The sequence below is a fragment of the Lutra lutra genome, chromosome 10, assembly GCF_902655055.1.
Source record: "Lutra lutra chromosome 10, mLutLut1.2, whole genome shotgun sequence".
Lineage (NCBI taxonomy): Eukaryota > Metazoa > Chordata > Mammalia > Carnivora > Mustelidae > Lutra > Lutra lutra.
The window spans coordinates 87,748,599-87,776,369 of record NC_062287.1 but is presented as its reverse complement, the minus strand read 5'-3'; the positions used below and the strand labels follow the sequence as shown (position 1 = coordinate 87,776,369).

General features: G+C 45.8%; 1 protein-coding gene across 7 annotated transcripts in view; it reads left to right on the top strand.

Moving 5' to 3' along the window:
- Positions 1-27,771, top strand: part of SLC1A2 (solute carrier family 1 member 2) — a 142,846-nt gene that overhangs the window by 64,047 nt on the left and 51,028 nt on the right. For all 7 annotated transcript variants that reach the window (XM_047692533.1, XM_047692530.1, XM_047692529.1 and 4 more), the window contains exons 2-4: positions 20,488-20,627; positions 22,409-22,561; positions 24,569-24,819. In XM_047692533.1, the coding sequence (XP_047548489.1) occupies positions 20,488-20,627; positions 22,409-22,561; positions 24,569-24,819 (544 nt within the window). The remainder of the gene's footprint in view (positions 1-20,487; positions 20,628-22,408; positions 22,562-24,568; positions 24,820-27,771) is intronic.

Sequence of the window (27,771 nt, the reverse complement as noted above, 5' to 3'; positions counted from 1 at the left end):
TATTTTTTACCTCTACCCTTATAGGTTCTTGACTGGGACCCCCTCACTCCTCAAAACAAAAAGATTAATAAGAGAAAAACAAATGTAACTATGTTTGTATGTTCAGGAATCCCACAAAGCTATGAGACCCAAAGGCAGCCAGGCAATTGAGACTTAATTACCACCATCCTGGCTAGAGAAAGATATGGGGTCTGGGGCTTCCAAAGGGGAGAAATGCAATAACCAGGAAGAGAAGAAGAGCAAATGTTTGGCAAAAATATATATATATATATATTTTCCCTCCCGGGCAGATAAGTCTTTCAGATAAAAATGTTATCTCTGATAGTAGTTCTCTTTCTGGCACAAATCCCCTTTCTAAATTCTTTTAGGCAGTTTAGGAGGAGGTAAAAAACTTTTCCTGGGTCTGTTAGGTCTTGACTGCCTTCAGCTGAAAATAGTCCTCATGCCTAAGAGGCATAATTTGGGGTGGCATCATCTGCTCCTTTACAATGTCCTGTGGAATGGATAGTTTGAGTCAGGAGCAATTTCACAGAATCTGTGCTTCTTCAAAGGTTATTGTCATTCATTCCCTGCCTGAGAAGGGTCCTGACCCACAATCCCTCTGCTCCCTACATTAAAACTGCTTATTTACATATGTTGATTGCTGGGCAACCGAGTGCTTCAACAGGAGGAGGTCAGTTTTCTCCACAGCACCATTCTTCCCTGTTAAATATGGCAAGAATGAAGGGCTGAGAAATGGCTATGATACCAGTTTTCATTATAACTTCCTCCAAATTACCACATGAGAAGCCAGTACTCTGCTAGGCCTTGGGATAGTCAGAAGTAGAAAACAGGATGATCTCCAAGGAACTGCTCCCTGGAGAACAGAGATGTGGTTTGAAATGTGCCTTCCTCAAAGACAGGAAAATAATCTGTTGGTTCTATCCCTGCCCTAACCAGATCTTCTGGAGAGCTCTAGATACTGGTTCCTTCATCTTGCAGAGCACAGTGTAGACCTAGATCCTAGTCTCTGCCACTCATGGCTATGTGATTTTGGGCGGAGAAGTCTTAGTGGAGAAAATGATTATGTCAATTTCAAAGGATTGTTTTGTTTTAGTTGCAGGGCATACAAACCTAACTTAATCTGACTTAAACCAACAAGAGAATGTATTGGCTTATTAGCTAAAAAGCCTATCAGTAGCTTCAGGCATAGTTGGATCCAGAGGCTAAATTCTTACCATCAAGATGCACTTTTTTCCCCCTCCATCTCTGTTTGTTTTCAAACACAGGCAAGTCATTTCCATGAAGCTTCCTTGGCAGTTCTGAACTTGCATCCTAGTAACTCAGAAATGTCAGCAAAAGAGAGCTTTTTGGCCACTATTTCCAGCAAAAGTCTTAGGATTGAATCCCACATTCCCACCCCTAAATTTTCACGGTCACAAGGATGAAATATCTTCATTCTCCAGGCCTGAGAGGGGCAGTAGATCAACTCCACCCAAACTACAGGATCAGGAGTAATAGAGGAGGGGAGGGAGGTACCCTGAGGGAAGTCAGGAGATTAGAACCAAAAGAGTACTAAATGGATACTGGGTAGGCAAGAGCCTTGCCATATAGGGGCTAAATGAGGTGGGTTAGCAAATTTTTTTCTGTAAAGGGCCAGATAACAAATATTTTAGGGTTTCTGCTGCACTTACTTACCTTTGTCCTTGTAGTGCAAAAGCAACCATAAGCAATAGTTAAATGATGAGCTTGGCTCATCAAGTGTTCTAATAAAACTTTATTTACAAAAGTAGGCAGTGGGCTGGATTTGATCTATGGCTCTAGTTTGTTGACCTGTGGTCTAAAAGATTGTACATGCAGAGCATAAAGTCATCTTTTCCCACTTATTCCAGAGACTCCAACAAATGACATCTGACACATATAAAATACTGAACAAGTGCTGGCTATTATTATTACTTATGTGGTAAGTAAGGCCAATAGCAGTGATAACATTAAGGATAATTATAACAATACCAATTACATAATGAGATATGATGAATTATGAGTAATATGTCATCAAAATCTTCAAGGGTTGTTTCTATACAATCCTTGTTGTATAGAACAAGTGGAGCTTCCACTCTATATACTTATCGAGCTGGAAGGCACCACAGAGGCCTCCAATTCGAATACCTCATTTTACAGATGAATTTGAGACTCACATAAGAGATGACATAGGTACAAGTTCACAGAGCAAACTAGTGATTGTTTTGGAATTGACAGTTGTTTCCTCCAGCCCTTCCCCCAGAGCCTTGAACTACTCTACCTGAAGGACACATGGTGTGCCTTGTACATTTGAGCACACAGGTAGAATCAGAGTGTAAAGATTCATTGATTTTTTTTAACCATTTTTTTAAAATTTATTTTCAGCATAACAGTATTCATTGTTTTTTGTACCACACCCAGTGCTCCATGCAGTCCGTGCCCTCTCTAATACCCACCACCTGGTTCCCCCAACCTCCCACCCCCCAACCTCTTCAAACCCTTCAGATTGTTTTTCAGAGTCCATAGTCTCTCATTGTTCACCTCCCCTTCCAATTTCCCCCACTGCCTTCTCTTTCATTGCATCCGAAGTGTGTAGTGTGGTGACTTAGTATTGGTACCATTCTAGGCATGTTCTTGAGCTAGCAGAAAGACCTGGTTCTGGACCCCCGTGAGTTTTATGACTCATGAGAACTCTCTGCTGCTGGGATGACTGTTTTACAGATGTCTGTTTTACACAAAGATTACTAAACACCTCTTGCTCCGTTTGAAAACAAGGAAGAAAATGAATAGTTACTCATTGCCTTACTTACTACCTCTTTATCACTGTTTCCTTTGTCTTAGCATGCTGGCAGCCATCTAAAAACAGCCTGTCTTCAATTTGTCTGCATATTGATAAAAGCCTTCCTTTAAAATCCCCCATCAGCCTGGACAGGAAAAGACAGACCTGTGGACACTTCTGTCTGCACTCTTTGGGGCGGACTCATTAGCCAAATTCTTCATGGTGGATAAAACTTTCGTGGATTTTGGTTAACCAGCAGTCATGGGAGATCTAGAAGGTGGCTATTTTAGAACCCCAGTTCTTCAACTTCTCCCCCCGCCCCCAGATCTATTTCCAACTCTTATTACTCAGGGTCACTTACATAAATCAATGAAAAGAAATATTTTCATGAATCAAAGCTGTGTCTTGGAATCCTCTGGTCTCACGTACTACAGAGACCTAAGTAAACAGAATGGAACACGTGGGGTTGATTTACCACTTTTTAAAGCCAAAGGTTAGCGAACTTTTCTGCGCAGGATCAGATAGTAAATATTTTAGGCTTCTTGGGCCATGTGGTGGGCTGTGATTTGCCAACTTCTGCTCTAAACTCTAGTCAGTGATAAAGAACAGACCAAAAGATGGAATCTTTGAACTGACTGCCCAGTTACTTGAACGTAGTCTTTAAAAACTTGGGCTTTGGAGTTGGCGAGATGTAAGTTTAGACCTGTGGTTCTGTGCCTTCTCTGCTGTGGGCGATTTAAGGCAGGTTAGTTCCCTTGGGTTCCTTGTCTATAAAATAGAGACAGTAATAATCCCCTTTGTAGACCTGCATGGAACCAGCAAAGAAAGTCACTTACCACAGAGCTGGTATGCTACCTAAAGAGAGTAGTAGAATCACTACTGGTATGGATAACCAAGCCCAGTGGGTGAAAAGAGGTAATTAATAGCATACAATTAAGGAACTGATATCTCTGGTCACCTTCAAAGGTAGGATGTGCCAAGAAACCTTTTCTGTCATCTTCTGTGGGGGTAATTCTGGGACTGTACAGATTGGCTTTTCATCTTTGCAAGGATCCTTATGTTAACTCATGACAGACCATCTTTCCTTCTCTGAAAAATGAGGTCTCACATCAGTCAGAGGAAAATCTCAAATTAGAAATCCTTTGCTGAACATCCTCTTCAGCCATAGAATTAGGCCATGTGGTCTGCCCTGGGTCAGGATCATCATTGTCATCTGAGAACAAGGGGAGAGGATTGACTTCAGGCTGCAGGAGCTCTGGGACCTTGGTTCATTAGTTCCCAGTGACTTCATCATGTTTCCTCCTGTCATTTTGCAACTCCTGTTGCTAAGGCTGATGTTAGAAATAGTATGGACTGAAGCCATATATGTGTTCAACATCCTTAGGGAATAGAGTTTTCAATAACTAAGTTTTATAGGGATAGATTTGGAAATATAGATTTTTTGGAGAATTATGAACTATGTAGTTGGGATTGGGCGTGTTGGTGAGACTGGTGACTGAAAGGTTTACTCAAGAATGGCAAAATAGGGGCTCCTGGGTGGCTCAGTCAGTTGAGCACCCTGTCCTTTATTTTGGCTCTCGTCATGATCTCGGGGTCCTGGGATTGAGTCCTGCATCAGGCTCCGTGCTCGGTGGCGAGTCTGCTTGAGGTTCTATCTCTCCCTCTCCCTCTGCCCCTCTGACTGCTTGCACTCTCTCTTTCTCTTTCTCTAAAATAAATAAATAAATCATAAAAAAGAATAACAAAACAATGAGAAATAGCAACCCCTTCCTTCTACACACACCCACACATATAGGCATACTCTCTCTGGGACAGTTCAAGGTCAGGTCCATGATGTAGGAGCTAAGGAACATCTAGGAATGTCACTCTCATGAGGGTCCAGACTCTCGCAGCCACCATGTTGCTGTGAGAAAGGATTAGGTTTTCAGTACAGATAGATGGAGATGTGATTCCCGTCTCTGCCCTTTCCCAGCTGTTAGACAACAGGCCACTTACTTAATCTTGCTTCCTCATCTATGAAATGACTAACAAGCCCTTCTCACGTGGTATAAAACGTCCATCTTAAGAGATACTGCAGATAACTGCTCTCTTCCTGACTGTACAGGCTGGTGTCCAAATGGCCAAAACGGCACACCCTGCCCTCCCCCCCATGGTAGACTTGTAAAAGCAGACTGAAGTCACTCTCTGCATTTTAACACATGCTAAGTCATCACTCCAGAGAGTTATGATCCTGGAGCCATCCACAACAAGGAGGTCTGCTGAGAAGACAATGAAAGCCAGTTCTCCCCTCTGCCATCTGTGAGCTAGACCTGGATTGTTTCTCAGGCACTGTCTCTGTCTGCTCTTGGGAAGGTGAGGTCGCAGGCCACCGGCTTCACGCTTTCACTCTTGTCCCCTGAGAGACTTGGCTCCAAGTTGTAAATTATGTGACATCCTTGGTAATGATGTGACTCGCTCTGTTGAATCACCCTGTACCTACTTTGTAATGTGGGAGAGAAGTATTCACTCCTTGTTTGGGGATTTTATGGAAGTGCACAGGGAAAGCTCCCTTCTATAAATGGGACGGGCTGCTAACGAATGCAATAGGAGCCAGGAAGTTATATGACCGAAATTAGGGAGCAGTTCACTTTCCTCCTAACACTTCTTTCAGAAATACAGCGGTGCAAGCACAATGACAAATGGTATTTGGTGCTTGGCCTTGGTGTCAGGGAAGTAATAGGGACTGATGGGGTCTGTGGCCAACTGGAAAATCAGTGATTATCTATAGAAGAATCACTTCTCAGTTCTAGCTAATGGTTGCCATCAAGAATCCAGGTTTTGGGCTATCTAGATATTCCAGGACTTTGATCTGAAATCTACTAGCTTTTAAATGTTGTGAAATGATTCAAATGAAAAAAAAAAAAAAAAACAACCAACCACTACAATGACAACAACAATCTCCTGTTGTTGTCAGACCCACAGGGAAACCTGGTGGGCAAAAAATGAAGTTGGAGGGGTAGAAAGGGTTGTGTGGACCAACATTCTCAAAAATTGCGTATGGAGTTATTGTAACATTCTCCAAGTGGAAAAGCTTGACTTTGTCATCCGAATTTTATCATGTCGGAAGGTGGGTAAGCACTGTTAGTACTTTCAATACAAGGTTAAAACGAAGAGCATGGGTATTCAGTTAAAATCTTAAACTGAACAATTTTCAGGGAGTTATTGTTGCAAATTAAAAGAGGTCTCAGAATTAATACCCAACTTGTTATCATTAACATTGTTAAAGTTACTACTTACTAAGCTTAGCTGAAAAGAAAGTAGTAGTAGATTTGCAGACTTCTCTCTATTATTCTGGGTGTGATGGTATGGGACAAGGTCATAGGTTCTTAGCGGCAGGGAAGAGACATTGTGTGAACACTTGATAAATGGGGAGGGATGGGGACCGAGACCCACGCTGAGAGCATGTGGGAGGGGCAACATCTGGGCAGCTGTTAGATGGTCCATCGGGCTGTTTTGCTGATTGGGCTAAGGAAGCTGAGAGTGAAAAAGGAAGTAAAGAGAAAGGAGAGACACTTTGGGCATATGTGGGGGAAGAAGAAAGATGCCCACAATAAAATTTTATTATGTGTTTGCTGGATGATGTGTGATGGGAAGCCTCTTCTTCTTCTCCCCATCCTGTATAATAGTGATTTCTCAGGACTGGATTGTGGGGTGGGATCTGTTTTCAAGTCAGGCACAAAGGGCTGAATGTGGGCTGATTGCAGCGTTAGGGTAGACAGGGAGAGGGTGGGTAGAGGAGGAAGGCGGGATTGCCCATGGCAAAAGAGCCTGCCACTTCTGTGTTCACGCAAAGCTCTAGGATGTGCTAGAGTCCAGGGAACTCATTTCAAGGAATACTGCAGATTTTATCCAACCCCTAGTCCCATATTTTGTCCTAGCACTTAATTTGATCTACTGGTTCTTACTGAATACATTTAGGGGCCTGGCATTGTACGGGTCATTATATAATGGATTCAAACAAAGACAGGACATGGTCTTGCTTTGATGTCATGATTTAAGAGACAGCGAGAGAAAAAAAAAACAAAAACCATGCTTAGAAATAAATAAAAGATTTTACAAGTTGAGCAAGTTTGAGCCTTTCTTCCCAAGCACCGGGGATGAAGGGCACTCACCTCCATCGCCAAGGGAATGGAGCCGTGTTGGTGGTTCACGGCAAACACACTGGACCACTTCCTGGGTGTCGAGGGAAGGCGGGGCTGAAATGCCTTCAGGAAGTGTATAAAAAGTCAAGTTGTGTCCCCTTGAGGTAACTTGAAACTGCACTTACTTTTGGCAAGGTCGTTGGGGGTCAGTTCAAGCTTTGGGAGACCGCAGGCTAAGGAGTTTCATGCCCTCTTTCCTTGTGCTTTGTTTGGCTTCGCTCCAAACCCATATCCATGGGGGTGGGGGCGGGGAACATCTTACCCGGTGCCCCACCTGAGCTGGGCAGCCTGTTGCCCAGGGCACTTCCCAGATCTGTAGAACTGGGTCCCTCTAGAACCTCCAAATCATTACCTCCCCCCAGATAGTGTTGAGCATCTAATAATACATTTTGGGTCCCGGGGTAGAGACAGGCCCTTTCACTGAGAATCTGAAGTCTTCTGGGGAATTCATTCAGATATTAAGGAAACAGCATGAATGTGATGAAATGTGAAATGCACTATCATCGAGGTGTGAAAAGTAAGCCGGGGCTTAGGAAAGGAATATTCGAAGGAGCAGCAGCTGGGGCGCCTGCGTGGCTCAGTTGATTAAGTGTCCGACTCTTGATCTTGGCTCAGGTCGTGATCTCAGGGCCATGAGATCAAGCCTGGCTTCAGGCTCCGTGCTCAGTGGGGAGTCTGCTTGGAGTGTCTCTCTTCTTCTCCCTCTGCCTGTTCCTCTGCTTGCACTCTCTCTCCCTCTCTCTCTGAAATAAAAACGAAAAACAAACGAGCAATATCAAAGAGTCCACTAAGCATTCAGGTTTGAATGTGAGAAGTACTCCAATCCCCAAGCACCAAGCAGGACATCATCTATTCAAAGCAGGGGAAGTGGGTGGGGGAAGTGGGTGGCTCAGTCAGTTAAGCGTCTCCCTTTGGCTCAGGTCTTGATCCCGGGGTCCTGGGATCAAGTCCCATATCCGGCTTCCTGCTCTGTGGGAAGCCCGTTTCTCCCTCTGCCTGCCTCTCTCTCTCTGCTTGTGCTTGCTCTCTCTCTGACAAATAAATAAAATCTTAAAAAAATCCCAAAAACAAACAAACAAACCATGGGAAGTGGGTAACCACAGAGGAGTGGACTGCTGGTGGACCATGCCATGTCCACGCCAGGTGCTGCGAAGCAGCTCTCTCAGCGAGTGGCCCGTGTAAGAAATTCACGTTCTCCTCTTAGGAAGCAGCTTTCCCGAGGGGAGGATTTCTCTGCTGCTGGTGAAGGGACGGCTCAGTTTTTCCCTTGTAGAATCAGCGTATCAAGCTAGTTGAGAGGTTTTTGGGCCATCGGTAGGCTGAGTTGACTGGTGGAGTCAGCAGGGGCTGAATATTTTGCTGACTGATCGGTAGCCACAAATTTATGGCTTCTGAGAAGGAACCGAAGTAACGAAAGGCACAGGTCCCCGCCGGAGGAGGTCCTGAGGTGCTTCCCCGGGTGATGGGAGCCATCGGAGATGTGACATTGGCCAGCCTTTGGTGTTTACCAGCTGGCACCTGACAAAGGAGAGAAAGCTGTTGCTTCAGCCTCTAACTCTTCCTGCAGAGCTGGGCGAAGGGAGGAAGGGTGTGCTGAGGGGTTCAGCCTGCTTCTCAGCTGGGGAGGCTGAGAAGTACGAATCTGGGCTCACTGCATCTCTGGACAGAGCTCTAGAAGGTGGGGGGTGGGCCCAGAGAGGATCTCTGTGTTTGCTGCCTTGTGTCTTGGGCTTATTATAAACATCAAGTGAGATAGTATAGGCAACACTGAGCCTAGGGCCTGGGACCACATTCGTTTTCTATTGTTGCTGTAACAAACTACCCCAAGTTGAGTGATTTGAAATAATACAGATTTATTGTCTTATACTTCTGGAGGTCAAAAGTCCAAAATGGATCTCGCAGGGCTAAAAGCAAAGTGTCTACAGGGCTGTGTTCTTTCCTGGAGGCTCTGGAGAAGAACGCGTTTCCTTGCCCTTGCCAGCTTCTAGAAGCCACCCACATATTCCTTGGTTCATGGCCCCTTCCTCTATCTGCAAAGCCAGCAGTGTGGGGCTGAGTCTCTCTCGTGCTGCTGTCTCTCTAATTCTCTCTTGTCCTGCCTCCCTTCCACTCGTAAGGACCTTTGTTTTTGGTTACACGGAGCCTGCCTGGGTAATCCAGGAAAAACTCTCCAACTCAGGGTTAGCAAACTTAGTTACTTTTTGCCGCAAGTCACTCACAAAGTCACAGGTTCAGGGGATTAGGGCCTGGGCATTCTGCAGGTGTGTGGGGGGGTGTTTTTATGCCTACTATGGGCACATACTAAAAAATCAACCAGTGGTCCCTGTTTATTACCAGAGCTCCCTCAAATGTGGGGTCAAAGCCTCAACTCTGGCAGATTCTGGGGTTCTGCATGCGGAGGGCTAGAAAGCCTGCCTTGCCTCGCTCCGGGGAGCAAGGATGTGACCAGTCCCCACCTGGAGGAGTGCCTGGGAGGCTAGTGGTTGGAGAGGGAGGCAGGCTCCATGTATTGCTAAGTGTCGTGTTATGATGAAAAGCATGATCCTTTCGCTTGGGGAGAGCTGGTTTCCGATCCCAGCTCAGCCCCTCACCAGCCCTTGGGCACATGACTTCATCACTGACCTCCAGTTTTTTCATCCATTAAGAAGCGATAATAATAGCACCTGCCTTGTGAGAATGTTGGGGGGATTGCACAAAATTTTGCACGGAAAACAGCTAGTACATTGCCTGGCAGTCACTGTCGCTACTGTTCCTGGACGCCTCTGCAGGACAAAAGAATAACCAGTGGGTAGAAGCCCCAGGGAAAGAGTTCTAGGTTTATCATGAAGGAAGAACTTGGTAATCGCCAAAGCTGTGCAGTGACAAGATGGTGAGGCGTGTCATGTACCGGGTCCCCTTCCCTGAGTAATAGCCCATTGTCTACATGTACCACAATTTACTGATCCATTCACCTACTGGAAGACATCTCGTTTGCTTTCAAGTTTTGGCAGTTTCAAAATTTCATAATTACAAAGTTGCTATAAACACCCATGTGTGGGCACACATTTTGGAGGTCTGTGGTTTTCACAAGTGATTCAGAGACTGATTTAGGGTCCCTTGACCAGATAATCATTTGTCCTGAGGTGGATGGAGGTCTGGAAGCCTCTCCAGTCCTGAAATTCTGTGAGGATTCTGTGAAGACGGTGTGGAGGCTCTGGTTTGGATTAGACATTTTCATTCTTCCCTGGGGACTTTGCTCCCCCTAAGCAAAACTCTTTTGCCTCCATGTTCAGTGTCCCTGTTCATTGCTAGCACAAAATTCCCGAATGTAAAGAGTGGTTTTTCCAAGACTGGAGAGAGCTGACCCAGTTTTCCAAGTTCAGGACTGCCTGCATTCAAATCCACACTCTACAAACCACAAACAGTGACATTGAGCCAGTAATGGAAACATCTGGTGCTTCCATTTCCCCTCCAGTAAAGGTCACCGGTAATAGTATGTACCTCATGAAGTTATTGTGAGAATTGAGTTCCTATATGTAAAAGGCTTAGAAAAGTAAGCTTTGCATCAACATGACTTGCTATCGTTGTAGCCATCAGAATTTGTATCCTTCTTATTACCCGTTACCAGACAGTTCAGTCTTTCTGAGGGGGCAGGGTGGTGTGCTGTGGGGGAGTCCTTCCTGGTGAGGAGCCCAGGGTTATTCCACATCAACACGTGCTCCCTGAGGCCCCAGGAACAGGATGACACCTGTGCACAGTGGTTGTCCAAGGGGAGAGGTCAGTTACAAGGGTGCCCCTTGCTCACATAGTACCTCTGAGGCCAGGCACCAGAAGCAAACCTCGTCTAACATATGTCACAAGGTGATGGGTTCCCTGAGCTCCTCTCACTCTTTTCCTCACCTGGCAGCACGCTCCTCTCTCTGCTTTCCTTGTCTGGGTGCTCAGCGGCATGTCTCTGAAGTTCATGTGCCTTGAGGGACTCGGGAGTTTGAAGGTGTCCGTCACTCGCAGATACCCCGAGAAAGGATGGACCCCAAGAGTCCCGGCCTCCAAGGCAGATGGCAACCCAGATTTAATCCTGGCCGCACAACCTCCTGGCTCCTGCCCTGGCTCTGTTGCTTCTAAGTCTTGAGCTCCAGCAAGTTTCAGGATCTCTGTTTCTGAGGTGGGATCATTCCTCCCCTCTTAGGGAGGCTGTGAAGACAAAACAAGGCAAGGGATAAGACAGTGTTTTACCAAGTCTGCACTTGTTAACGTATCATGAAATTACTGTTAACTGACTTCTTAATCAATTCAACTGATGGGCTGTTGGTGATTGTTTATAAGTTAAAAGATGAGCACAAGAAGAGTCTCCATATGGAAGGGAAGTTGATGTGTTGAGGGATCTTGGCAGCTATGGGCATGGAAAATCAGAAGGAAGGTAAGGACTACAAACATCCCTTTTTGGTTGGGGAGAGCCCTCTCTTATAACCTGGGCCACCCCAAATCCCGCCATTTCTGTCTTATCTGAAGGAAACGATCGCATATCTCCCATGTATAAGGTGTTCTTGGGCAATATTAGCACCTTTTCTTTGCTGGCAAAGCTACTGCTATGGAAATCAGCCACTTGGGGGCCAAGAACATAATTAGTTTGCCTGTTTATTTTAAGCTTTTGATTCAAGTCTAATGGATAGACAGAAAAGCACACAAATCTTAAGTGAACAGCTTGATTAAGTTTCTCAACTTGAACACACATGTGAAACTAGTATTCAGATTAAAAAAAAAAAGAAAAAAAAAAAGAAAAAGCAGATTGAGAGTATTCTAGAAACCCTGTTGAGGTCACAGAGTTTTAAACACAGTTGACTTCAGACCTGACCCTAGGCACTGGTGTGCTCCTGGTCAAGGTTATATCCAATGTCCTGAACTCCTCTCATGTTACTTGACTCCTGGGTGTGGTTGTGGCCAGGACCGGACCCATGTCAAAGGGTCCCCCTCAGCACATCCTGTTTTAGGGAGAGATCTGAGAAGCTCCTTCACACTGGGTTGTCAGGGAAGAGGTTGCTTTTTCCATGGCCTCTGGCTTCATCTGAGGTACAAAGTGTGGGACTCTCAAGGAGGAATTTCAGGCTCTGGAAGTCAGAAGTGGGCACCTTTGAAGCCCCCCAGAGAAGCATAAAGGAAGTCCAAAAACATCTCCCCACAAAAGCATAGTGTGGCATTTCCAGGGCCAGCCTGGGGAAATCTCACTATTTGCAGGTTTGTAATGATCACTGGTCTTCTTGTTCGGAACTGATACTGCATTTCAAGATTGGCTGCCTGGTCTAGAAGGAGAGAAAAGGCACACAGACTGCTCTTCTCAAGATGGGGAAGGACCACACTGATGAAAAGCAATTGTGAAGTGTGACCAAACTGCCCAGGAAGTCTCAGCCACTTGCTGTGCCTGGTCTCTGCCTGGTGCCTGAAGGCCCTGTGGCTAATGAAGTGACTTAGTTAGCATCCCAGCTGCTCCCCTGCCTGGAAGGTTGGGAGGGCTCTGCTGGGAAGCTTCAGGGACTAGTAGAAGAACTTCCCATGCTTGAGGGCCAGATCCAGAGCTCTGCTCATTAAGAGTGCTTCCAGAAGAATCCTTCTGGCAAAGGAAAGAGCGGTCATGCTCTTTGGTAGAAGGACATTTTGGAAGGCCCAGATTTAGAGCTGTTGATTTTGGCAGCTGGATCCTAAGGCGTCTTCCTTCAGTTTCCCCTGAAGGCCTCATTAGCTGAGCCCAGATTTGTTCATAGCTTCATCTTCCCACGAGGACACTGGGAGCACTGGGGCCACCATGCCTTGGGAGGGGCAGCTGCCTCAGAACTGCAAGTGGGGAAGGGCCAGCCCTACCTGGTGTTGACCTGGCCCTTCCTGCCTAATGGAAGCCTTCCCTGGGACTAGAACATGCTTTTTGTTGCCCATTCATTCAACATGCAAAAACGGAGTTTCTACCATATACCAGGAACCGTGCTGAGTGTGAGGGAGAGTAGAACAAGGCTGAGTCCTCAGAGTTTATATTCTAGTGGGGAAACAGACAAATCACTGTGATAATACCTCAGGAGAGGTCAGTGCAGGTCAGCACAGGTAAGCTGCAGGGGGAGCAGTGAAAAGTCAACCAAGACTTCCTCAGGGAAGTCCTTGAATTGAGCTTTGAAGAAGAAGTAGAAGTTAATCTATTGGGTTGGAGGGGAGGATGGGGAGGACATTTTCATCAGAGGAAAAAATTTGCTTCAAGGCAAACTGGGACGAGGGCCAAGTTCCCTGTGGCTCAAAACCCAGAAGGCATGCCACATGAATTTCCCTGCTTATTGGAGTTGTGCGATGTTTTTCAAATGTATTTTCATGTTGTCCGATGAAACGGAGGTGGGTAGCAATTACCTCAGGAGTGATGTGTCCCTGGAGACCAGGCTGGCCAGTGTCCTCCTGGGTCATGGCATGATCTTTATTTTTAGAAGAGGTTCCCAATTTGAGATGATTAAACACTCCACCCCAATCCCACTAACCAGGCTGGGAGTGTCACTGTTCCTTGGCATCTTATGTCTCTTTTTGGCAGTGTGTCTTTCTGGAAACAGGCAAAACTGTTGTGTTGAAGCCACTGTAGGTCCCTAGCTTTAGGAGGGTATCACAAAGGTCCAGAGGTTTCATACTTAAGACATATTCCTGACGTCCTTTGAGAGGTTGCCCAGTCATTTCACAGTGTAGATGCTTACAAAGTGGGAACCTTCCAGGCCCCCACCCACTCCGGCTCTTCTGGGACTTCCTTTTCATAAAAAGCGCAAGTACTATTTGTTGCCAAAACTCAACTCACTCAAACTCCACTGTAAAGCAACTGTCTTAATGGTCGTTTTGCACCATTTTAGGCATTTAAGACAAAGGAGGGGAACTAAACTTGAATATCAATTACACGTTACATATTCCGTGGTGCTTTCCTAGTATTCTCTCATGGAAGCTCTACGCCGACCCAGTGAATTGGGTGGCGTTGTCCAAGAAATTAACGCGTTGTCCCAGGCGTGGCAGGGAAAGGAGATTTTAATGAAGAACCCCATGGCCATGGAATGATGTAATTGTGTTCCACACAGTCACCAAAAGTCACCTTTTGGCACCTGCTAATCAGTTGGTGGCTGGTGTTTTAATAGTCTCTTTCTGGGAGAAATGGATGTTGTTTTTATTTACCTCGTCAGAACTCTGTCTCCTCTAACTTCTTCCTTGCTCCTTGTGTGAGGATACCCAAAAGCCCCAGTTGGCTCTCTATTTGCCTTTGGTGAGGTTAGCCAGTGGGGGCCCACTGGTTTAGGAAACGGTATGAAAAAAAGACTTTTTTCCCTGCAGTTTCTTATCCGGAATGTTCCTGTGTGTGAACGAATCTCCAATTCCGTGCAAGTTGACTGTGAACGATATGGGTGGTCTCTTAGGGAGTTAGGGATCAGTTTGGTAATTGGCTGGTCCCAATGCCAGTCCAACTGTTTGACTCTGTTCCTGTGACATTGACCTCCCATCTCAGAAATCTAGGCGGAGACCTGGTCAAGGGTGGAGATGGGGGATTAAGAAGATGCCTTTGTCTGGGGGGTGCCTGGGTGGCTCAGAGGGTTGAGTCTCTGCCTTCACCTCGGGTCATGATCCCAGCGTCCTGGGATTGAGCCCCACATTGGGCTCTCTGCTAAGTGGGGAGGCTGCTTCCCCTCCTCTCTCTCTACCTGCCTCTCTGCCTACTTGTGACCTCTCTCTCTCTCTCTCTCTGTCAAATAAATAAATAAATAAGATCTTAAAAAAATTATTAAAAAAAAAGGAGATGCCTGTGTCTGAACTGTGGTAGCGAATCTGAGCCCTAACCCAGCATTAGTAGTGTTACTAAATCATGCTTTTGGAAAGAGAAACACAGGTAAGGACAGAAAGCAATGGTGGCTGTTCTATCATTGGTGTGTCTCTTGTCTCTAAGTCACATGTCTGCCTCTCCCTGTCGGGACCGACGCGAAGCAACTGGGAGGTCCCCTCATGGTCGGTCATGATTCATCCCTTGGTAAACTCTAAGCTTATTCAGTCCCAAATGACCAGAAATGGAGGCTCCTGAGGGTGGGGAAGATCCTCTCCCTCCCCACAGAGAATCACAGAACCTTAGAACATTAACGAATTTCTAAATCAACCTTTTATTTTATAAGTTAAGAGCCTGAGAGACCCCCCCCCCCCACCCAAAATCGGCCAAAAATGATAGCTAAACCCTATTGGTTTCTGACACTGAGTTTGTTTTCATTGTTTCGTACTACTTTATCTCCTGTCTTTTGATTGTCGCAAGCAGCTTTATACCCATTTTATCCCCCGTGCTATTTCTAACACAACCAGGTAGAGGCAGGCCTGGAGTTAGAACCCAGATCAGCTGACTACCTGTTTTATTTTGTCCACAGGTCCAATCCTGTCACAGTTTGGGAAAACTATAAGCCATGTTCTTTAGCCAGACCTCTGGATGTCCAGGAGAAGGCCGTAGAAAAGGAATATTGTTTGTGAAGTGGTTCACCAACAGGTCCTTTCTAGAAAGTGTTTTTGGGATCTGAGAAATGGACATAGAAGCCCAAAGATGTACAGAAGAAGGGACTGAGGGAGATTTGGGGGTTGTAAACCTTGAGTTTCATTCATGGGGTCTTTAAGGACACAGTGGCTGTCAGAGAAAGAGAGAGGGAGAGAGTCTGACTTCTTGGTCAGTGAGCATCCTTGACCCGTTCCAGCTGTTCTTACAGGACCTAGTGAGGGCGGCGGGACTGGCAGGCTGGCAACGCCCCCACTGTCTTAGAGTTCCAGTCCCTTTTACAGCAAAGATGGTATTCTTTAGGGAGCCGGGGAAATCCTGGAGCTGGGGTGATCACAGCTGTAATCACCACATTGTGGTGTTCCATGCTTTGAGCTGCCGGCCGCAGCACACCAACAGCTTGAGGAAAAGCCCCTCAGTAGGCTCCATTTCTCTTCTTGAGGCTCTGACCTAGGATTCCCCCAATAGAGCAGTTCCTGGGTGTTGTCCCCTCAGGCTCTCGGCCCTGGGCAGCAGAGGGCTGCGTGGTGATGCCCCTTGGAGGCTCTTACAGCCTCTAGGCCAAAACACGTCCATTGCTTTTGGATTCCCTGGGAATGTTCTGCTGCCATCTCACCGGGCCAGTGGAGGAGAAAGAAAGAGTTTGGTGCCAGATATGGCAACACAGAAGGGTGCAGGCAGGAACTCTGAATCTGACCCCACATCTAATGAGCCTATTCTTAGAGGCTCTTGACAGAGCATGGGAAATCAAACGCTAATGAAAAGCAGGTTCTGAGAAGAGCTTGAAACTCAGCACCAACCCAATTACATGTTCCCTTTCGGGCCACGGAGGGAGTCTTGAGTGATGAGCTGAGCACGCTGGTAAGCCAGCTTTTGGGGATCTGGATGGGGCAGCGATGGCAGCGTGAACAGCCGTCGACCTCATTTGGTGGAGAAGTTTAGGCTGAAGGAAATTACAGGCTCTTTCTTCCGGTTTTCAGTCATCCAAACGGCTCTCCCATCATGTGGCCATGCTTTGTGGGGCTGTGGGGAGCGATCCAGCAGATGTTGGTTTACAGAAACGTCCAATGTTAAGGAATTGTCTTGCTAAATCTTCACATCCCAAAGGCCCTCAAGAAGAACTTGAAGTGGTCAGCGGTGTTGGCCAGCATCAGGCTGGATGGATTTGGGCCAACCAAGGCACATCTGGGCTTTTCAATTCCTTCTTGCTTGGTTTGGGGTGTACCCCCAAAGCTGTAGGAAGGGAGGATTGATAAGGGGCTAAGAATACACACTTGAGATAACTTCCTGTGCTTATCCAGCATGTAGATGTCCAGAGTTGTATCTGGTGGGAGCTTCAGGCTCAAGTTTGGATAGACAGGTTTCCTAAGCATCTATCGTCCGCTTTTCTTTTGTTCTAATGTCTCCTTGTCACAGAAGCCTTCCCTGGGCCCCCAAGGCAGAATCACCCTGATCGTATCTCCACTTGAAATATGTGTGTTCATTTAGCTGGTCTTCCACTAAAATGCGCACTCTGCAAGAGTGAGGGATTTGCCCTCTCTGTTTATCGTGGTATCTTTAGCACCTTGAACAGCATGGGGTCTGTCATATGTGTCCAGTGGAATTCTGGGCATAAATGCAAGCCTGGAAGGAGGCTTGCTAAAGCCGGCTGCTACCAGTCTGTCCATGAAAGGGCTCGTTCCCAGGAGAAAGCAAGGTGCCCTTTGTCATTGCTTTCTAATTCCTCATTTCTCCAAGCAAATGTTCATCACACACTTGGAGCCAGGTGTGAAAGATCACAGCCCTGCTCTCCCGGGGCTCGAAGACTGGTGGCAGGTGAAGACGTTGGCATTAAATCCTTTCTTTAAGACACAACTCTGGCATCAGCCCTCCGGGGAGCCTTTCTTGAACATTCTTGTCCCACAATGCAAGGTTGGGTACCATTTTTCCCATAGCACAGTAAGCCCTGCAGAGCTTGACTGTGACCCACAAGTGAAGCAGACAAGTACTGTACAAAGGGCTTTCTGTTTCCCCTCACGAGCTCAAGAGCAAGGATTGCCCCTTACTCTTTCCTGAGCAGAGCGGCTGACATACAGAATACTCAGTAAGTGGGAGGTATCCTTGCGATTGCCGCTGTGACTATGTGCTTTCAGGAACCAGCATTCAGATAGCTGTGTACGTGGATAACCTCATTTAAGATATTCTGAAGCTGTATAAGGCTTGGAAACAGCTCTGTACTGTTCTATAGTATGATATAATGCTGTTTTCTATAATATTTGCTGTTTCGTGCTCTCCTCATGTTCTGGGGATGCAGTGATCATTTAGGCTGGTGTGGAATCTTTACCAGGAGTTCTTAGGGGACTTCGGGTTCCTAGATGCAGGCTGGGATCCTGAAGTAATTTACAAATCATTCTCTACGTGCAGATGTCACGGACTCCTATGAGCCTGGAGCATTTGTTTCATTTCAAGTGTTGCGGGGAGGGAGGCGGGGCTGAGGACGTCATGGGAATCCTCTCAGTAAATACATGTGGGTTCATGGCATTTTGGCGCTGCTCCTTTGATGTGGCTGGTTTTTGATTTAGGGTTGCAGGGACATTTTGTCACAGCCTGAGAATCAGACCAAGGATCATGTGCCACAGGCCCCCAAGCCGACTGCTGGACTGAGTGCATGCGTTAAACCAGTATCTGTCTGTTTCCACTTCAACATGGCTGTGACGATGCCTGACACTTTTGTTCTATCCTATGGAATTTGCCAGAACGTTTGGTGTAAATACTTATTAGTCTCACTTAAATACCAACCATGTGCCCGAGTCTAACATCAGTGGCAAAATGGCCTCAGTTGAAGCAGAAGGCAGGGCAATACAGTCTCCAGGGGATGCCACGCATTGCCAAAGGCTGGCTGATGGATCCCTTCTCTAATTCCGAAACACACATGGCCCCCCTTCTTTTTTTGGCTATTTCTTGATTTAGAGCTTCAGATGACTGGCTGGAGACGTGTTTAAAAATATCAAAAGATCCCAATGGAAACATCGAAACGTGGTCTATCCGTGTTAAAAAAGATCGTTTTGATCATTTTCCTCTGCTGTGTCGTCCAAAGAGCCTTCCTGTCTGTTTCGCTTAGTGATTAGAGGAAGTGCTATTTGTTGCTTGCTGACCAGATTGGCCCTCATCTGCTTGCTGTGAGCCATTCTGTCCTACTTTCTGAGAGATCGTTAGTGCACACATGTCAGCTAGTCGAGGTTGGCCCCAAACAAACCAGATGAGCCACTACGGGGAGACCAAGATGCTTATATTTTAGACTAAGAGTTTCAGTTGGGTATTCTAACCAGACCAGGAAATATCACTCCTAATTTCAAAGTATTTTGGTAGCAAGTATATTAAGCAGCCTGTTATAAAAAAGTAAGTAGATGTGCTTGTGTCCTTGGTTTTCAATCTGAGACTCTGGGAGCTAAGCTCAGCGTCTTGCTGGGATGGAGGTGTGAATAGGTAGGTCCTTTGAGTTACGCGTCACCCTTGTCATGAACTTGATGAAGACTGTGTGTGTCCATGCTCCCTGCATGAAGGGACCACAGACGCCGGTGCTATGGCAGGCCCCTAACATACATTGTCATGTTCATTTCCACAAACGAGGCATCAAGGCCTTCTTTCTACACACCACACAGCTAGCAAGTGATGGAGGCATGATTTGAATCCCACGTTCCCTGTTTACAAAACCCATGCTATTTCTATTACAACCAGTGATTCCAAACCACAGGTTTGCAGATTGATAATGGTCCCCAAAGAATGCTTTTCCAGTCTGTGGTGAGAACGTCGGAATAAGGCTTACACCCTCCCATCTTGGAAGGTGTTGCCATTTAGTTGGAGACCGTGACCCGTCTTTCTAGGTGTTAAAGATGGCTAAAAAATTTGTAATCACATGATGGTGATTGGAAATGGCAGTTGACAAAAGTGTCTTAAGTTGTCAAAGTAAAAAAAAAAAAAAAAAAAAAAAAAGGCCTTTCTATGTCAAACTCCAAGCTGAAATTTGAAATCTTATTGGCCTGGCAAATGGCAAAGCTGGAAAAAGAGGTAGGGTGCTTACTACCCCATCAAGGGTTCCATTGCAGACCCTCACCGTGGTTTGGGTTCACATGGGGTTTATCTGGAAAAGGGCTGGGCTGCCTTGAAGGATGAAGGTGATCATGTGCTTCTTAAAGCCATCCTTCTTGGACGCTGTGTAGCACGATGTGGGCAGCTTAGCGCAGCCCTGCTTGGCCTACCCACACTGATGCCTTTGGCATGACCAGGATGGGGAAGACTTGAGCTCAAAGGCATTTTAATGTGGCATGATTTAGGTCATGACTCCTCTGACCTCAGATCTGATTCAGATCATTCAACATCACCTCTTTGCCATTGATCCAAGAATGGAAGAGCTCAGGTTTTGGAGGCAGACATATCTGGGTTTATATCTCCATTTCTTATAAACTGTGACCCTGAGGAAGTTACTTTCTGGAAAACAGGACAGAGATTGTTTCCTCTCAGAGTTACCGTGGTGGGTAACTCTTAGACAAAATCCTTACCACTGTTTGTGGTATGTCTTTTTAAAAAATATTTTATTTTTTAAATTGAGATAGACGGTGGGGGGGGGGGAAGAGGAGGGACAGAAGGAGTGGGAGAAGCAGACTACCCACTGAGCAGGGAGTGGGCCGCGGGATTTGATGCCAGGACCCTGAGATCATTATATGAGCCAAAGGCAGACGCTTAACCTACTGAGCCTCCCAGGAGCCCCCTGCTGGTACGCCTTTTCTTTACCATGATGATCCAAGATGGTAGGGATAGATGTGCCCGGCAAGTGGGTGTTCAGTGTGTCCTGGTGTTCTGCTTACAGGCCAACTGTAATTCAGAGTACCCTGAGTTGCTCTGGTTTTTATTTTCCTATCCCTGGTTCCAGATACCCTGCTGTGTCTGAGGGGAAGGCCTGTTTCACCTGCTATTGCCCGAGCGCCTCTGACTGTATCTGGGCAGCACCCAGTGAGCTCTCACCACTCCTTGTGCTTCTGTTGCAGTGCCAACAACATGCCCAAGCAGGTGGAAGTCCGAATGCACGACAGCCATCTCAGCTCAGAGGAGCCCAAGCAGCGACACCTCGGCCTGCGTCTGTGTGACAAGCTGGGAAAGAATCTCCTGCTCACTCTGACCGTGTTTGGTAGGTGACAATCACCTCTTCCCTCCTCCCTGTCTCTCTCCTGGCTCTGGGTGGAAGATGGGTCGCACAGCCAGCCCTGCTGCAGGATGAAAGCCTCATGCCTTCCCTAAGGCCTCTTTTGCCCAGGCACAGCTGCCTTGATGGCATAATGTTCCCCTCACCTGCCCCAGCCATGCATTTTTCTTCCTTGGGATTCTAGTGGTCCTTACAACTTCCCATGGGTACGTTAACACACAGATTCCCAGCCCTGCACATGGAGACTTTGGGCCATCTGCAGTGAGGTCTTGGAATCTGTGTCTTAACAGACCTTCTAGGTTATTCCTAAGCAGATGGTCGGCAGAGCACATTTAGAGGAATACCTGCCTGAAGATAAAGGCAGCTGGTGCTGAAAACCCCATGAAGGGGGCTCCTGAGGTCTAGCCTATAAACACCCTATTACCTTAGATTAGTCTAGCATGTTAGCGAACGAGGTCAGGCTGGAAGAGGATTCTCCTCCAAAGTCTGATTCCTCTGCCTTAGACCTCGCCTGGGCTGTGGTTGTCCTTTGGTGTGACTGTTGACACAATCTTCATCTTGGGTTTTCAACCAGGGTTTGTTGAAAAGCGGGCAAGTTGCCTGGTCTTGAAATGAAAACCACACCATTTCCTCTCTTCATCCCACCTTGTTCTTCAGCTCTCTCCTAGGCTACACACAGAAGCAATGAACAGCTCCTCATCTCCAACCCTTTTCCCACTCAGCAACCTGGCTACTCCTCCTCTGAGTCTATCATCCTGGACATCAGTGGACCAGGGTCAGAACTGCAGGCTTGCCACAGTTCAGTTCACTTAATGAAAGAAGACAGAAGTGTGGTAGGGGTTTCCAAAGCTTACCTTCCACATAAAGAGATTTCACTCATCGTAGGTCATCAAGAAGTATGTTTTCCTCCTGCAAAAGTAAAAAAAAAAGAGATCAGGCTTTTGACCACAGTGCTCCCTGCACACCCCTGGAGTTAACACCCCAGTTCATGGACCTAGGAACTACCCCCTCCCTCTCAGCTAGTGGTGCTATGTCTGACCTGATTTGTGGTTTCTACAAGATCTTTGATATCGGCTGCCTGTTTGCAGATACCTGGTTTGTCTTGTGGAATCCCCAAGTATGCAAAGTGAAAGGCTCCCACCAGCAACTCTGCCCACATTGTTTCTTCCCAAATTATACACTTTGAGAGACGCCCCCTAATCTCCCATAAAAGTCTCCCACAAAGGTGAGTCTAAAGATTATGTAAAAGAACATAGAAGTCAAGGACAAAACTTCTTAAGGATGAGCCATGGGGAAATCTTTGGGAGCCAAAGAAAGAAGAAGGAGAAAGGGAACTCACAACCAGCTTGGTAGATCAAAAGTTCCTTTTATCTGGTATGCAGTTAGAATACAAGAAGTGCCATGCCACTGGCCAGGCTGAGGCTGGGAGAAGGGGAAGCAGTATCTGGCAGTATGTGAGGGATTATTTCTGCTGCCGATCTCTGAGGATACAAATGAACAGTATCCTCAAAGAAGTTAGTCAAGTCAAGGAGAGAAGGACCTCCTAGACCCTCCCAGTGCTGCTTGTCAGAATAGACAGAGGTACACAATATTCTCTCCCTAGTCATTAAAATCAACTTGACTTATATAATGGTATTTTCGTAACGTGTTATTCATCATCCGATAACAGAGAGGTATGAGAAAGGTCAATGTGACTGAATCCCTAGAGCTATTCATTTGACTCAGGCAAAACATGAACTCAGATATTCCCCCCTTCTCCCTTCTAGGTGTCATCCTGGGGGCAGTGTGTGGAGGCCTTCTTCGCTTGGCATCTCCTCTCCACCCTGATGTGGTCATGTTAATAGCCTTTCCAGGGGATATACTCATGAGGATGTTAAAAATGCTTATCCTGCCTCTCATCATCTCCAGCTTAATCACAGGTAAGACCATCTCTCTGGTGCCTGGCCACAGGGAATCACACCCATGCTCTGGCTTGTTGATGGACCATTGAATCTCAGTTTGGTGGAATGAATAATTGGGATGATCTGTGTCATTTTATTTCAGAGCCTTGGTTTTCCTGTCTCTCAAAAGGAGATTTTCGATCCTAAAAAAAAAAAAAAGTTTTCCATCTATTGGTCAGTCTGACCATTTCTCTGTCTAGCAATAAAAGATGAAAGGGAAACAGCCACATTAAAAGTGATGATAAACAAACAATAGAGGTTTTAATTTTGAATGTATACTTTTTTAATTTTCCAAATTAAACTTGGCTCAGATATTGATAAATAAAAGTAACAAATAGGAAAGGAATTTTTCTCTTAACTGTTTAACTGGGTATAGAGGGAAGTGGGTATTAAAAATAAAATAAAGATTAGATATGAAACCCTTTGAGGTTTTTGAGAAAAGCACCCTTAATGTGTGGGTCATGTTTGTTTATTTTGGGCTGAAAGAATTGTTTTATTTGAAAGAATTTGTTTGCTTCTATGGGCTTATACTGGCAGTTTTTTCCTTACCAAATATTGCTTGAATAGGGTATAAATTCATGGAGTTTAGAGACTGAGCTTGGAGTTAAGGATGAAAGCTAAGTTTTTTTGTTTTTTTTTTAAAAGATTTTATTTATTTGACACACAGAGAGAGAGATCATGAGTAGCCAGAGAGGCAGGCAGAGAGAGGGGGAAGCAGACTCCCTGCTGAGCAGAGAGCCCAATGCGGGGCTCCATCCCAAGACCCTGAGATCATGACCTGAGCTGGAGGCAGAGGCTTAACCCACTGAGCCACCCAGGCACCCCAAAAGCTAGGCTTTGATTGGTATTTGGGTGCCATCTGGGTGACCTTGAGAAAGCTGTCCCTCTGGACTCTCCACCTTATGAGGAAAGTGAGGCCTGGAAACACCGAGAGATTCAGATGCTAAGCCTGTTTTTCCAGAGTCTCTGGTTGATCAGTGAGCCCGGTGAATGCAAGGTCTCATTATTCAGCCCAGACTGAGTGACACTGTACTGTCCTCTTAAGGCTTCTTTGCAAACCAGAGAAAATGTTCTCCGTGCCCATTTAACTGAACATAGATAGGGCAAGCTGGCCAGGAAAATGAGCATCTGTTAGCCAGAATCCGACTTTTGGTTGTAAGGAGAAGTGGCTCAAATGCGGGTCAGCTCAATTCAGGAAAGTTCACACCAATGACTTCCTCCCCCACAGCTAGGGCTACAATCTCTCTTGTCTAGTAAAAGCAGAAACTGAAACCAGGAAGTAGAAAACTAGAAGAAACAACTGGGAAAAAACCCAGTGAAGGTAGGAGTTTTTGTGACTTGGCTTGGAATTTCCTCCAGCAATCACAGGACCTCCCACAGTATAGACAAAGTCCCATCTTTGTGTTCTCTAATCCCTGCACTAGGTTGGAAGATATAGGTCTCCACCTACATTTTGTGCTTCACCTTGGAGGAATAAGGGCTGTGCTAGATCACTAGGCTAGACTCTTGATATCAATCACCAGGCCTACCAGCTTTTCATTTTTTTTTTAAGTGAGGACATTAATAACAACAATGAAGTAAAAACCAGCAGGTACTAGCACCGTCACTTCATAAAGAAAAGATGTCTTAATACCAAATAAATGGGAAGGACATCATCTCGGAATTAAAAATGGAATATATTCAACTTTAACTCACTATTGCAGACTGACAAAAAGTAGTTACCGGTCAGTTTATAAACTCTGAACGAGAGAGATCAGGTTTATAAACTCGGAAGAAGAGATCGTCAACTCTCCACAGTTCTCTAGAACCTCAAAAATGTCCTTGGCGGATCAAACTGTAAACTGTAGGATTGGAATCTTCAGTAGCAGCAGCCGTAATCAACCACAAATGCATCTGAGTAATACAGAGCAGTGTCACGGGGATGCAGAGATGGGCAGTTAACAGAGACATCACAGGAGTCCTCTTTCCAATGTCTTTTCAATGCAGGGTTGTCGGGCCTGGATGCTAAAGCCAGTGGGCGCCTGGGGACGAGAGCCATGGTGTATTACATGTCCACAACCATCATTGCTGCGGTACTGGGGGTCATCCTGGTCTTGGCGATCCACCCAGGAAATCCCAAACTCAAGAAGCAGCTGGGGCCAGGGAAGAAGAATGATGAAGTGTCCAGCCTGGATGCCTTCCTGGACCTTATTCGCAATCTCTTTCCTGAAAACCTGGTCCAGGCCTGTTTTCAACAGGTAACCCAACGTTCCAATGCTATATGCCCCTTCAGCCTCCTAAGTGAGCAAGATTGTAACTTGGAGAGTGTTTCAGTGAACCAGCTCTGGGGAGTCATTTCCTTATATTTAATTACCTCTCTCTCTAGAGCTTGTTTGAGATGATTTGCAGCAGGATTTTGGGATTAAAGTTATGTTTATTTATTTATTTAGTTTTTGTTTTGTTTTGTTTTGTTATTAACCTTCTTTTTTTTTTTTTTTTTCCAGCTCACTTAACATCTCTTTGCTCTGGGATTCCCCTTTCTTACCTCTTTTTTTTTTTCCCTGTTACCTCTTTCCTTGTTTGCAGTTCCCCTCTGCATGTTGTCCAAAGACACATTTAAAAAAAATTATTTATTTATATGACAGACAGAGATCACAAGTAGGCAGAGAGGCAGGCAGAGTGTTGGGGGGAAGCAGGCTCCCTGCTGAGCAGAGAGCCCGATGCAGGGCTCGATCCCAGGACCCTGAGACCATGACCTGAGCCAAAGGCAGAGGCTTTAACCCACTGAGCCACCCAGGCACTCCTCAAAGATGCATTTTTATCACTTTTGCTCACAACACTCTAGAATGCCGAGTGGGTCTCAGTGTTGGTAGTATAGCAAAACTGCAAGGGGTAGATTTAAAAAATACACATGACCTACAGAGTCAGAATCTCTAGTGTGGGCCCAGGGAGTGGGTATTTTTCAAATTGTGGAAGTAATACACGAGGGTTGTAAAAAGTTTAAACAGTCTAGACGCACGTAAGGAGTCAAGTCCTCACTTCTGGTCCTTAGAACTAGTCATGCTGGGAATTTTGTTTCCTCCTGAATATATAGTATGATGTGTGCAACATCTTTTTTTTTTTTTTTTTAAGATTTATTTATTGTAGAGCAAGAGAGAGCAGGAGAGAGTGAGAGAGCGTGTGCGAGCACAGGGAGGGCAGAGGGGGAGAGAGACACCAGCAGACTCTGTGCTAAGCTCGAAGTCCAACATGCGAATGGATCTTACAACCCCGAGATCATGACCTGAGCCCAGACAAGGGTCAGATACTCAACAGCATATATGCATAATCTTAAAAAAAAAAATCCACCCGAGGGAACTGCATTACCCATGCCGCGTTACACTTGCTTTTTATTTAACAAGGTTTAGCATTATCTCTCTCTCTCTCTTTTCATGACTGTGTAGTATATCTAAAAAATAAATTGTTGGGCACTTATGTCTTGCCGAAGAGTTTCATATTTCAGATTTGCTGGATGTTGCAAAATGGCTCTACAAAAGTTTGTACTAATGTCTATTCCCACCAAGTGCATACAGGAAGATCAATTTTTTGAAGCATTATGATTCTTAAAAAATGGATGATTCTGCTGAGCGGAGCCACTGTGAGAGCCGCCAAGGCCCCACTCACCAGTCTGTTGTCTAGCCCCAAGGTCAGGTTAGGTTAGAATATACTCCAGTTCCCAGTAACTGAGGGAGCAAGTCAACTAGAACTGAAGACCCTCCTTCAGTCATTTCCGGGAAAGTGCAGAAAAATGAACTCAACAAAGAGGCAGCCTGGAGGAACAGTTTGCCTTCCCAGCTGCCCCAAAAATACTGTTGCCAATCACTGGGGAGCCCAAATGACTCTGGGTTAGGATGTGTTCTCTGATTTCTGATGCCAGTCTGCTGGCACCATAGCATGGCACTATGTTAAAGAAACGCATCTCCCGGATAAAGAAGATGTGTATAGGGGCGCCTGGGTGGCTCAGTTGGTTAAGCGTCTGCCTTCGGCTCAGGTCATGATCCCAGGATTCTGGGATCAAGTCCAGCATCGGACTTCCTGCTCGATGGGGAGTCTCCTTCTCTCTCTCCCACAGCCCTGCTTGTGCTCTTTTGCTCACTTGCTCTCTCTCTCTGATAAATAAATAAATAAAATTAAAAAGAAAAGAAGATATGTGTATATAACACGATGGAATATTACTCAACCTTCAAGAAGAATGAGATGTTGCCATTTGTAACAACATGAATGGACCTGGAGGGTATGATGCTAAGGGAAATCAATCAGAGAAAGACAAATACCATATGATTTCACTTATAGGTGCAATCTAAAAAACAAGACAAACAAATAAACAAACAAGCAAAAAGCAGAAGCAGACTTATAAATACAGAGAACAAATCGATGGTTGGTAGAGGGAAGGGGATGGACAACATGGGCTGAGGGGAGACAGATACATAGGCTTCCAGTTAATGGACTGAGCAAGTCACAGGGATGAAGGGCACAGTGGAGGGAATAGAGTCAGTGCTACTGTAGTAGAGTTGTGTGGTGATTGAGGGCAGCTGCCCTTGGGGTGAGCATGGTCTAATGGACCAACTTATCTGGTCACTATGTTGTATACCTGAAACTAAAGTAATCTTGTTGTCAGCTCTACTCCAGTAAAAAATAAAAATAAAATAAAATTTAAGAAAACAATAAAAAGCAAAACCAAAAGTTTCCATTAAAAAAAAAAATACTGATTGGTTAAAGCCTCTGCCTTCGGCTCAGGTCATGGTCCCAGAGTCCTGGGATAGAGCTCCTCTCTGCTCAGCAGGGAGCCTGCTTCCTCCTCTCTCTCTGCCTGCCTCTCTGCCTACTTGTGATCTCTGTCTGTCAAATAAATAAATAAAATCTATAAATAATAAATAAATAAATAAATAAATAATGATGATGATGATGATGATGATGATGATGATGACAAAAGTAAAATAAATCATTTCAGCCCAGGAGGTTGGCTGGGAAGGGAAGAGCAGCGGCAGAGGAGGGGTGCTTTCTGGCACTCCCTCTGTAGAGTGGACTTGGACCTCTGCCAGCCCACTTAGAAAGATGCATTCGCCTGCTTTGGAGAGCGAGACGTAAGCGGGTGCCCCGTCTGTTGTTAACATTCTGAAAAGAGCACTGTGGAAGTGTTGCTGTGGAACTGGGGAGGCAGGGATCGGGGC